The sequence below is a fragment of the Pseudonaja textilis genome, chromosome 3 (genome assembly GCF_049901715.1).
Source record: "Pseudonaja textilis isolate UNSWEBS1 chromosome 3, rPseTex1.2, whole genome shotgun sequence".
NCBI classification, from domain to species: Eukaryota; Metazoa; Chordata; class Lepidosauria; order Squamata; family Elapidae; genus Pseudonaja; species Pseudonaja textilis.
Genome location: NC_141992.1, coordinates 33,501,701 through 33,514,661, shown reverse-complemented (window position 1 = coordinate 33,514,661; position 12,961 = coordinate 33,501,701). Strand labels below are relative to the sequence as shown.

General features: G+C 36.5%; 1 protein-coding gene across 10 annotated transcripts in view; it reads left to right on the top strand.

Moving 5' to 3' along the window:
- CHD6 (chromodomain helicase DNA binding protein 6) overlaps positions 1-12,961 on the top strand; it is a 147,082-nt gene that overhangs the window by 99,934 nt on the left and 34,187 nt on the right. For 9 of the 10 annotated variants that reach the window (XM_087929195.1, XM_087929198.1, XM_087929193.1 and 6 more), the window contains 8 exons: positions 192-447; positions 933-1,143; positions 2,958-3,153; positions 4,361-4,525; positions 4,679-4,858; positions 6,068-6,178; positions 10,095-10,297; positions 10,686-10,885. In XM_087929195.1, the coding sequence (XP_087785321.1) occupies positions 192-447; positions 933-1,143; positions 2,958-3,153; positions 4,361-4,525; positions 4,679-4,858; positions 6,068-6,178; positions 10,095-10,297; positions 10,686-10,885 (1,522 nt within the window). The remainder of the gene's footprint in view (positions 1-191; positions 448-932; positions 1,144-2,957; positions 3,154-4,360; positions 4,526-4,678; positions 4,859-6,067; positions 6,179-10,094; positions 10,298-10,685; positions 10,886-12,961) is intronic. The other variant, XM_087929201.1, reaches the window with a different exon arrangement.

Below are 12,961 nucleotides of genomic sequence, written 5' to 3'. Positions count from 1 at the left end.
GGAGCAGGAAAACAAATAGAACCGTTACATGGTGTTGCCCTAATATGATAATCTTAGAATTTGAGCAGTTACATATTTCCTCAATATACTAGCCCTGGCATCACTGAGAATTATTTTCTGTGTTACTTTCATGAATTATTGGGAAAGTGTTATATATGGTATTTGTAGGTTGTATTTTTTAATCTTGGCAGGTGAAGAAACTCCAGTCTCTCTTAAAACCCATGATGCTGCGACGGCTGAAGGATGATGTGGAGAAGAACCTAGCACCTAAACAGGAGACCATAATTGAAGTAGAGCTGACCAACATCCAGAAGAAATACTATCGAGCCATCCTGGAGAAAAATTTTAGCTTTCTCTCCAAGGGTGCTAACCAGCATAATATGCCCAACCTCATCAATACTATGATGGAGTTGCGCAAGTGCTGCAATCACCCCTACCTCATTAATGGTAAGAGGTAGGGCTGGAAGTTGGGCACTCCAGCCCACTTAACCTATGATGGGGAAATAATGGTGCTTCAATTTTCCATTTGCCCATCGATAGTCAGGAATGCTTTGCTTACTTTTCTTTGCTACCTTCCTAGTTAGTTGATGATGGTAGCGTTATGATTGCTTTTATTTATTTTCATTTGGAAAGCCTCTTAACAGTAACAAATGTCACTTAGCTGCATACTTAGCTGAAAGATTGTGGATGAATCAAAGATGGAGGACGCTTATATATGTGTATAGAATGTACATTTCATAAGAATGTATGTTTCATAAAGGGATTAAAAACTAGCACTTGCATTTACTTTGTATTTTTCACAAAGCCACCGTAAAAATAAGGAATAGCACCAGAGGTTTTCTGCTAGAATGTTGTATGATAGGATTGCTTTTCATATTGGTTATGAAACTTAATTCCTACTGATTTTCCCCCACTCTCTATTTCTGGGTTAGGAGCAGAGGAAAAGATCTTAGAAGATTTCCGTAAAACCCACAACTCAGAAGCTCCCGATTTCCAGTTGCAGGCAATGATCCAGGCAGCAGGCAAGCTGGTGCTGATTGATAAGTTGCTGCCAAAGCTGATAGCAGGCGGGCACAAGGTGTTGATCTTCTCCCAGATGGTGCGCTGCCTTGATATCCTGGAGGATTATCTCATCCAGCGGCGGTCAGTACAGCTCAGAAGCTTATACACAAAAGAGCAACATTTGGATCACTTCTAGGCAGTTATTTGGCTATAAGTTCATTTGGCTATATGTATCTTCTAGTGCCTCTGTATATACTATTTTCTTCTCATTGTCTTAGATTTTTTCACCTCCTTGTTGTTTTTTTCTCTTTTCTCTCTATTTTATTTCTTTCTGCATGCTGTTTCACTCTTTGCCCATTTTTATACTTTGCAGAAGAAATGTATTTTCGAAACATATGTAAGGATTATATTGAAAAAAATGTTGAACTGAAATATTTCTCCAGCTCTTTGTAAACGTAATTAGTTGCAAGACTACTTTTGAAATACTGATATCATCCAGCATATGTCTTTATAGAAGGAGCATGCTGCAGCTCAGAGATCAATCAAATTGTCAATGTAGTCCTTAGAACTGCAGGATTGCCTCCCCCCTCCCCCTTGCCAATTATTTGGTGGCAACATTTTCGTTTTCATGTTAGTCATTTTGCAAATCATTAAAATAAAATCCTGTCATAAGAGCAACAAAGTCCTCAAGAAAAATAGGATTTGTAATGCTATGCAGAAGCTGTAGATTAACTTGAATGACACTCATATAGCATTGCAGAGAAGAGAATAGCCCTATGGACTAGGCACATTTGCTAGTTTCACAGCATCTACCTCTCTTATGAATGACTTTGAAGCAGGGGTGGGTTTCTACCGGTTCTGTCCACCTCTGTAGAACCGGTAGCTCTGAAGAGCAGTAGACATAGAACTGGTTCTTTGTCTGCTGATGTTTTTGCCTGCCCACCCACCCGGGCTATTACCTCATCTTTATTTCCTGATTTTTCAACTCAGCTGCCGAATGAGGCACAGCTGCAGTTAGAAAAGCAAGAAAAGAGGGCTGTTTCAAAGGCTGCTTCTCTGCAGGCTGATGACGATTTATAGGCTCGCAACCTGCAGGGAAGCTCCTAAATCCTGAACCGGTAGTCAACCTTGTCGTATCCCCCCCACTGCTTTGAAGTATGTCCAGTTTTCCTTTCAGTTTGGAAAGGAAGTGGAAAAACGTAGAGAGGAAGTTGAAGGAAAGGAACCAAGATTTAGAAAAACCTATCATATTACTGAATGCCTTTGACTCTCAGATGCTGTACGTCAGTTTTTCAGAGAGAGCATTGATCTATGCTTGAATATTTATACTCACAGATAAAAAAATAGATTTCCATCAGGTGCCATTCATACAGCTAGTCAGGTAGCAAACTAGTAACATTATTCTTGTAGACTTCGATATCAATCAAGACTGAGAAACATCTAGTTGTTTGTTTTATGATATCTGACAAGCTGAGAAATACTTTTCCAAATGCATATATAATATAATCTTTGGATTTCAACCATGCATCATCTCACAATATCTTTGGCATTTTTGTGAAAAGTGGAGGCTGATTATTGATACCTTCATCATCTAGATTAGCCTTCTTCCGCATTTATCAGATATATTTGGATTGCAACTTTTGCTTTCTTAATGACCATCAGTCATTAAGTTATGCTAGACTAGGGCTGTCAAATTTCCAGCGCACAGGCCAGGTGTGTCACGTGCTGGCCATGCCCAGTTTAGCAAAGGAGAACAAAGTCTTGATACGTCACATGATGCTGCCGTGACGACGTGAGTTTGACACCCTTGTGCTAGACTAAGGGTAATTGAATCAATGTATTACTATTCCAAAGCTGTATCGCTAATGTGAGTAGGCAGAAGCAGGGTTTCTTAGTCTTATAGTAAACTTTTTTGTGTTATTTCTAAAATGCTACATGAACTTCCATTTATACAGATATACTTATGAGCGTATTGATGGCCGGGTTCGTGGGAATTTACGTCAGGCTGCAATCGATCGCTTCTGCAAGCCAGATTCAGACCGTTTTGTTTTCTTGCTCTGCACAAGGGCAGGAGGGCTAGGCATCAATCTTACTGCTGCTGATACCTGCATCATCTTTGACTCAGATTGGAATCCACAGAATGATCTGCAGGTATTTGAGAGATGAGAACAGATGGCCCAAGGCATGGACCACATTAACAGAGTGCCTCTTCCAGTTTTATATGTACAGGCATTTAATTTGTTTTATGTTGTTACTCAGATTGATATGCCACTTCTGTAAGGAGATTCTGAACAGCTTATAATATCCTTAGAGTAATAAGATTAAAAAGCATAAAAACACAAAACAGCAAAGAACAACAAAGACCCAAGGCATATTGTTTCAACTAGAATAAAAGGTATACAGTATACACCAGAAGTATCTGTTAAATCTAAATGTTTGATTAATCAAAAAGTAGAATTATGCATGCATAAAAATATACATTAAGTGTCCTGATTATTTCAAACTGTCAGGAACTTGCATGATGTTCAGAAAACCAAACCTAAAGTGCCCTGTTGCATTGCAGGTGACAGCTAATGAGAGAAACTACAAAGAAAGAATTTAAGGGTCCTGTTAATTACACTTGCTATAGGATTACTATGTTTCTGGAGTGCCATATTTTTGCATCCACAATAAAGGACATAGACCTCCTTCTTGGACACTTTCGAGCTCTATGAAAGAAACTATATCTTTGTATAAAGGAAGGGGTGAGAGGACATGTCCAACCTCAATTTTGTCTTTCAAATTAAGATTATATGGTAAAAGTTATGTGAACATTCAGTTGGATCATATTTTGATTATTTAATTGATTATTTAGCATGGATTAATTTAACTACAGTTGTTTTTGTTTCAAAGTTCATATTAGGGCCCTTAGCCTGATAGCTAATCTTCATTGGCTCAGTTCAGATGTTGTGAATCCTTATTGGGAAGTAGTTTAAATATTTTAAGTGAGAAGTAAACATTGTCAGATCTTTACCGATATCTACCCTTCAGAAGCCTTGACTCTGTCTCTCCCAAGAACTCCAGAAGTTATCAAGTTATAATTTTAAATATGCTAGATGAGGGAATTATTGCCCTACTATACTTAATTTTAAATTTTAATTAAATTGATCTTTAGTTTTGTCCTGACCCCACCTATTTTTTAGAATATGGCTTCTAGTGTGCCACTGAAAAAATGGAATGATACTGGTGAAGGCATGAGTGGGGAATGATTATTTAGATGATGGAATGAGTGGGAGATATTCTTCCTGAGGAAACGTAATATTCCCCTCACCCCAGTTCTGCCAACTCTACTTTGAGTGATGTCTTTCTCCTCCTGTAGGCTCAGGCTCGCTGTCATCGAATAGGGCAAAGCAAGGCAGTTAAAGTCTATCGCCTCATCACCAGAAATTCCTATGAACGAGAGATGTTTGACAAGGCCAGCTTGAAACTAGGATTAGACAAGGCAGTGTTGCAGGATATCAACCGCAAGGGAAGCAACAATGGGGTAAGGGTATCCTATACAGGCAAGACCTAGAGGTCTTCTAATCTTTATTCCCCTTCCTCCTTAGATTTTCATGTCAACTTATGTCTGGAAGTTGTCATGAGTTCCTGTCTTTTTTCCCATTCTGGAATCAATCAGTCTGTCTGTTTCTGGAAGGTGCAGCAGCTCTCCAAGATGGAGGTTGAAGACTTATTGCGAAAAGGTGCTTACGGGGCTTTAATGGATGAGGAAGATGAAGGGTCCAAATTCTGTGAAGAAGACATCGATCAAATCCTGCAACGTAGGACCCAGACCATCACTATTCAAACTGAAGGGAAAGGCTCCACATTTTCCAAGGTTGGTTGTGTGCTATGGGGACAAAACCATCTAAGTTTATTGTGGGAAATTGTTTTGTTTTTTGTTTTTATTAACTACATGCAGAAAACAGCATGATAGGAGACGACACCTTCTTGTTGCTTTGTACAAGTCCTGTTGGTATTAGTTAGCCATTTCCCCCCAAACCAGAGATATAATTCTCCTCATGTTGAATTCCAGCTTCCATCAGTCGGAACCAGTTAATCATGAGGGATAATGGGAGTTACAGTCCTACAACATCTAGAAGGCTACATCTTATCCATTCCTTATGTAAAAATATTTTTTTCTGCTTTCATATCCCATTGTATTCTTAACTTGATAGTATTATGTATCAATGAAAATACAGTAATTTAGAAAGCAAATTTTAATCAGAATTATAAACTGATTGATTCATATTCTGTTGAGACTTGTCTTAAGTATAGTTTATTCAAGCCAAATGGCTGAATTGTTATATGGTTGTCAAAGTACCAAGCCAAATTATAGTTTGCCATGATCACTAAACCTAACTTGTTGCAAAGAATGGAGAAGAATATTTTAACAGAGATGAAAAGCAATGGTTTCAAGCCATTGTCTTCTGCTTTCAGCCATGTTATCCATACTTACAAGATTCAAAAGTAGCTATAGGATCAAGGCTTTCATAAAAATAATAAAAGCAAGCAGCATGCCATTACAATGTGGCTTCAATTCATGTTATGATTGTGTGCAGGACATAGCTTGAGTTGTGAAGGCACACAGTTGCCTTAATCGTTTTCTCCTTGCTCATCCTCCCCTATGGATTTCTCTGATGAGGTCTTTGTTTAAGAATTCTTAATTTTCAGAGAAGTATTATGAGTTACAAACCAGCTGTTCTCATCTATGCCAGGGCAGCCTTTCCCAGCTAATGGGAGTTGCTGAGACATCTAGAGGTCTATCCAGATTGGAGAATACTCTCTTAGGATCTGAACGCTTTTTTTTTACAGGATAAATCCAGTTATTGAATTTCAGTTCCTACTTGCCTCAGCCTATTGTGGGAATGTTCAGAGGTAATGGGAATTGTAGTCTACTAATATCTGGAGGGCAACAGGTTCTAGCAAATTCTTTTGGATGGTCTTTTTAAACATAATAGTTGGCTTGGCATATAAGGTTTATGGGGATTTTATTCTATTATTCTGTCAGTTACTGATGGAATTATTAATTTGCATTTACTCCCAGGCCAGCTTTGTTGCTTCAGGAAACAGAACTGACATTTCATTAGATGATCCCAACTTCTGGCAGAAATGGGCAAAAATAGCTGAACTGGATACTGATGCAAAGGATGAAAAGGTAATTATGATGTATTTACTCTGGAAACTTAAAATAAGTTGTACTCCCAGATTTACATTTTGTCAGAGCTGATTGCAAAAGGTTCCCCTAATTGCACATTGGTTAGGGTTAAAGGTTTTACTGAGGTTTTGGGGCACTAATAGTATATGGTGAACCTATGGCACGAGTGCCAGAGGTGGCACACAGAGGCCTCTTTGTGGGCACACGTACTGTTGCTCCAGCTCAATTCCACTGCGCATGCATGCACGCCTCCTGCCAGCCAGCTGGTCTTTGGATCTCTGCTGCGCATATGAGGGGCGCATGCATGTTGCATTTTGGGTATGCACGCGCATGCTTTGGGAACTCGATGCCAAAAAGATTTGCCATTACTGGTATATGGGATGAATGCAGAGTCTGTGAAGATAACTTCTACAGGATAGCTAGACAATTGGAAAACATTATGCAACATTATTTTTATTATAAGGAGTCGTGGTATTTAGGAGGCTTGGTGGTGCAGTACCGTAGTTAGAATTCAGTATTGCAGGCTAATTCAGCTCATTGCCAGGAGTTCGATCCTGACTGGCTCAAAGTTGACTCAGCCTTCTATCCTTCCGAGATCAGTAAAATGAGGAGCCAGATATGTTGACTTTGGGGGAAAATATGTTGATACTGTAAACTACTTAAAGAGAGCTATAAAGCACTATGAAGCCATATATAAGTTTAAGTGCTATTGCTATAACATGGGAAGATTCTGAAATACCCATAATGGTTGGTGAAGATGATGGAATTAGTATAGATGGCTAAATTGACTTGTCTGATTAAGAAAACGACATTGACTACTTTTATTAGTGACTAGAAATCCCTTATGGACTTTTTGATGAAGAAAGAAAAAAAATAAACTTCTGATTTATGGGGCTGATGATTAGAAAAGGTAAACTTTGAAAAGAAGGAAATTATGTAATCTTTGAGAGAGGGCAAAGCTAAGGAAATGCAAAGCCACTTCTTTATAATCTTTATAATCCTTTGTTTTTCTTAGATTCTTTCTTTTTTATTTATTCACTATTTTTCTTTATTTATTTTTTCTAAAATTTGTATTATTTTCATCTTGTTAAAAATTCTTTAATAAGAATTATAAAATCCTATTCATGCTATGCCACAGCTGTTCTGTTTAGGATTATAGCTGCACAGCCTTCCATATTGAATGTAAAATGTCTACTTAACACAATATTCCCTCAATCTACTTGCATAAAATCATTCAGAATAAGTTAAGAGTGTTTTTATTTAAAATCAGCAGGAAAAAAAACATTTTAAAATGAAAGAAAATGTAACTACCTCAAGATAGATAGCAAAATAAAAGGCAGTGATTGAATTTGGTGTTAACATTTTGAATGATGCTGGGTTGTATTTTAGAGCTGATCACTCAATACTATTTAAAATTGTAACTCCGTTTCTAAATTGAACCTAAAAAGCAATTTATCCTTATCTTCTACATGTCGCAATTTACATACTATGACAGCAAATCAAGGGATATTGTGGAAATGTAAAATTTTGGCATATGTAATTAAGTGGTTTTTTTTTTTTTTGCTTTTGCAACATCTAGTTAAAGAAACAAACCACTACAATCCCATGTTGACAACAAGGACGAGACAGAAACTTTATTGATATATAAAAAATTAGGTTTCTCTAATATTTTGTGAAACATGTTTAAAAAGATGCCTTAGTTAGGTGAACATCTTTTAATTTCTGTTTTAATTTCTTTTTTGAAAATAGAAAGATACTTTGATTTAGGATTTTATATATCTAAAACAAACATGCTGGTGATGTTGGAGAGGTACAGCCCAAGCCAGGGGAAGTAGTCAAGCGGGGAATTTGTCTGGAATCCCTACATGGACAGAAGAGGGTGAAATCTGACCCTCCTTTGAATGCTGTTGAACCTCGTCTAATCCAGATGCAGACCCATCAGTCTGAAAGATTTTTGTGTGTAGGCTTGAGCAATAAAACAGCTAATTGAACTCTGAATCTCACTTGGAAAGAAATGAGTATTTTAATCTTTGGATCACAGTGGTCCAGTAGATTTGCATTATCTTTCTCCAACAGCAATATGCAGATAGTCCTCAAGTTATGATTACAGCTGAGCCTAAAATTTATGTTGCTAAGTGAATTTTGTTCCATTTTACAACCGTTCTTAACATAGTTATTAAGTGAATCACTGTAATAGTTAATAGCACGGTTAAGTAAATCTGGTTTCCTCATTGAATGCTTGTTAGAAGGTCACAGAAAGTGATTACATGACCCCAGGACTTTGCAGCTGTCATAAATATTAGCCAGCTGCCAAGTGTCTGAATTTTGATCAGGTGAAAATGGGAATGGTGCAGTGGTTGTATTTGTGAAAAACAGTCATAAGTCACTTTAGTGCTGTTGTAACTTTGAATGGTCACTAAATAAATGGTTGTAAGTCAAGGCGTATCTGTAATTTGTTTCAACTTAATACCTCAACATCACTCTTTTACTCTACACCAGGGCTGTCAAACTTTCAGCCCATGAGCTGGATATGTCACGCACTGGCTATGCACCCACCTGGTTTAGCAAAGGGGGAAAAAGTCTTGATATATCACGTGACGCTGCCATGACGACACGAGTTTGACACCCTGCTCTACACAGTGCCAGATGTAGGGCTGATTTATTCCCAAGGTGTCGACTTTTCTTTTATTTCTTTTTAAGCTTGTTTAGAAACAGAAAGCTGTTGCATTAAAGGCGAAAATATACCACCTACTTCCTTTCCAGAACTAAAATATGAGATTCCCTTTGAATAGCAGTGGGCTTTTGGTATATCAGACTATTCCAACCATCAGAACCAACCTTTTTTAAACTGGAAGCATAAAATTTTTAAAAAAATGGACCGCAGTGTATTTCGTGGAGACTCTTTTTTTATATACCTACAAAAATAAAATATTATAAAGGCTTCCTCTTTGTGCCCAATCATTTTGTTCACCTCTTCAGTTAAACAGCTGGTTTTCTCAATGCTAACTTCCTCTGGCAGAAGTTATGTCAGTAAACCCTTGGGTTCCTACCTTGTAAAGCTCCAGTACGGCAAAAGGAGCGTAGACAGCAGCACAAGGAAGATTGCTAAGCAACAGATCACAAAGGGCCTCCCCCCCGCATATGTTGTTGTTAACAAAATTAAGAGTAACATGGCTTTGGTTAGAAATAATTGAAAATCAGTGTGATTGTTTAATGGGGAGGTCAGAAATGTAGTCTTTGTTTTGTGTGTATGTCTGGCAAAGTATAACTGTAACTGGTAACTGTATTTGCCAATTCATTTTCGTTCCAGCTGTTAAATTTTAAATGTTTATAATAAAAGAGATATTATTGTTTGTTTCTTTTAAAAAAAGGATTAATCAAGCTGATGCTTCAGAATCTAATTTTCAGCTTGTTGGCATTGTTTTCAGCCTTTTCTCCTGATGATCCTTATGTGGATGCAAATTTTAGGTTGATTAATAACTGTATAAGCAATTTTAAACTGATTGCCATCATGCCGCTTTATAATAGCTTTAAAAAAAATAATACACGCATTTCAAAGCCAGGTCAGGTTTTAGTGACAATAAACAGCTCATTTATTTTTCAAACTCAGCAAAACTATTTAATTTATATCATAAAGAGTTTAAAACTAATTTTTATAACAAGAATATTAAATATAACAAGAATATTAAAACAATATATACCTTGAGATAAAGAAAAAGTATGTGAAATCAAGAATTTTGAAAACTTAAAAACATTATTAAGTAAAATTTGAATGTTCAGTCATATCTTAGATCAATGTATTATTGTATTAACCACTAGTATAAAAAACAAAATGTGTAGCTAAGCATGCTGAGCGGTTTGGGGTAAGATACAAAAGTTATGTATTTTTTTTTTTGTTAACCTCCTCCCCCCTTAGGAGAGCCTAGTGATTGACAGGCCCCGTGTCCGTAAGCAAACCAAACACTACAACTCCTTTGAGGAAGATGAGCTGATGGAATTCTCAGAGCTGGACAGTGACTCTGATGAGCGACCCACACGTTCACGGCGTCTCAATGAAAAAACACGTCGGTACTTAAGGGCAGAATGTTTTCGTGTGGAGAAAAATCTGCTTATATTTGGGTGTGTTTCTTTGTTAAACATATCTTGAATGTTCAATCCTGTATTATAGACAAGGATTATTGCAGTTCTTTTAAAAATTAGTAATATTTGGAATGTTGAAATCAGGGTAACATTCCAGTTCCTATAATTTTGCTACCTTTGGCACTTTCTTCCACTGCTATACATTAAAATTTGTGGGGTAATAGTTATTTTTTTATGGTAAACAGAGATCCTTTTAACTCCATTGCTGCTTCTTTTACCATTTTTTCCTAATTTTTGTTTCCTAATGTCCATATAACTTTTCTATTTTTTCAATCTTGTAGTGATAAAACTAATGAGAAAGTAATTGTATCAACCTTCTTCAGAAATTCTGATAGTCTTTGTATATTGTGCGTCTGTTTTTCTCAAGCTGGGGACGTTGGAAAGACATTCTGACCCATGGCCGGTTTAAATGGCATCTCAATGAAAAAGATATGGAGATGATCTGCCGAGCACTGCTGGTCTACTGTGTTAGACATTATAAGGGAGATGAGAAGATTAAGAGTTTTATTTGGGATTTGATCACTCCAACAAAGGATGGACAAAACCAAGCCCTACAGAACCATTCAGGTACCAGAAATAAATTTTGTTGTGTTCTAAGCTTATTTCTTTAAGCTACTTAAAAAAAAATACAAATTGATTAATCTGATTAGTGAATCATACTTTTCTGAAAGATGAGACTTCTTCAATTGGAGAATATTTTTTAATCAGAGAATTTCAGATTTTGTTAATCCTGAAGATGTCCATCTAATTTTTTTTTCAAACTGAACTATTAAAATGCTTCTTAGTGAAGTCCAAAATGTACATTCTGTATTTTATTTCTTTAACATTTATTATCACTTGTTTGACATTTATCTGCAACAACAGATATGTCCAGATAAAACAGCTTCTTATACAATCAAAGTGAATTGGATGCCTGTTCTATACTAAACACTCGAAATAATTTTCTGTAATAAGGTAAGAAATGGAAGAAAGATGAAAATAGGTAAAAGCAGGAAAATTACAAATGAATGATTATAATACCTGAACTCCCCATAAAATTCAACAACGAAATAAAATGATTACATGAGAAACTTATCATCCTGAAGCACTCAAAGATACCTTTTCAATTTTTTATTTTTATTCACAGCTTGTTAGATTTATATCATTTTTTTCTCTAGGAGCACAAGCCTTCTTTCATGATAATTTTCCCATAACAGTTCTCCTGTTGGATGGGCTGGGATGAGAAATACTATCTCACATGGATACCAGTGAGAGTATCCATGCCTGAAGATAAGATAGGGTCACCCAATCCTATTCCAACAATCTGACTATTATATAACACTCCTCTGTAGGTTGATAGAGTTTTGTTAGTAACATACAGATGTGTATTCCAGATGAAGTTTTAAGAGTGATTTTAGATCAGTTATTGTAATTATTTTCCATTTTCCATTATTCAGAGCGTATGCTTAGTGTGGAATCCCTAAATAAGTATTGTTGATTTATTGATTACTGCTATTTCTTCCCATTCCTGAACTAGTAGAAGTGGTTTAGGAAATAGCATTGCTTTCTTCAGCTAATGTCAAGGTTTTGGAGTTCTGGAATCAACATCAGGCCCTATGATGGACTGAATATAGGCGAACAATTAGTTTTTGTTTGTTCCCTATGCTCATTTCTGATTGATGGTGACTTCATTGCACGTTCATAATTCTCTTTTGACATTCATATTTCCAGGCAATTTGGCTTCATATTCTATAATCTGGGATTAATTATTTTTTGAGAAAAGAATTCCTTGTTTTTCCCCTTCGGCTTACTTAATATGTTGATAGTTATCTTTGTTTTGTTTACAATGTTTATGTACTCCTATGTTAATGGCAACTGTATATATTTGTAGTAGGAGCAATATAGTATAATGTGGGGAGTGTTTCAGGAGGTGATATGGCTATATAATTACATTTTTCTTTGTATATTGTCATGAAAAGTAGATTATTTCGCCAAATGAGAATCATTAATGTATTTTAGCATTGTACTGAGGGGAGAGAGGTTTTAATTTGGGCGCTCAAATCCCTATCAGTGGCTCACAGCCAAGAAAGTCTGATTAATTAATTAATAGATAAAGTCTGGGTCTAATTAATTAGGTTGATGACAAGAAAACACTTAACATTACAGATCTTAGAAACTGAATCTGGGTAATTTAGGTATCATTTATCAATGACTAAATAAGGTGGGGCCTTCTATATGCCTTTGGTTTTCTTTGCAACTATCTCTTGACTCAAGAGGGAGGTTGCTATTCATTTAGAAGGTTTAGAAGGAAAATCAATATGTTTTTGTTCTTCAGTATTTTGCCTCAGGGGATCCAAAGGAGCCTTTAAAAGTGCTTGGACCAGGATAGTGGCAGTACAACTCTTCTAGTGCTCCTGAAACTCATTTGCTTCAAAACCATTGGTTGTGCTATATGTATCTGACCTTGAAGACCATTTGGTGGATGTAGCTGATCCTGAATGAGGCTATTCAAGTAGCTGTGGCACACCTCAATGTACACATGGTACACCTCTAGTTTGATCTGGTTAATGGTGGGTTTTGGCTTCTAATTCCAGCTGCTGATGGTCATCTATATAGGCTTACGTGGTTCAGGACCTAGGCATCTGTGGGACTTGCCTTCTCAGG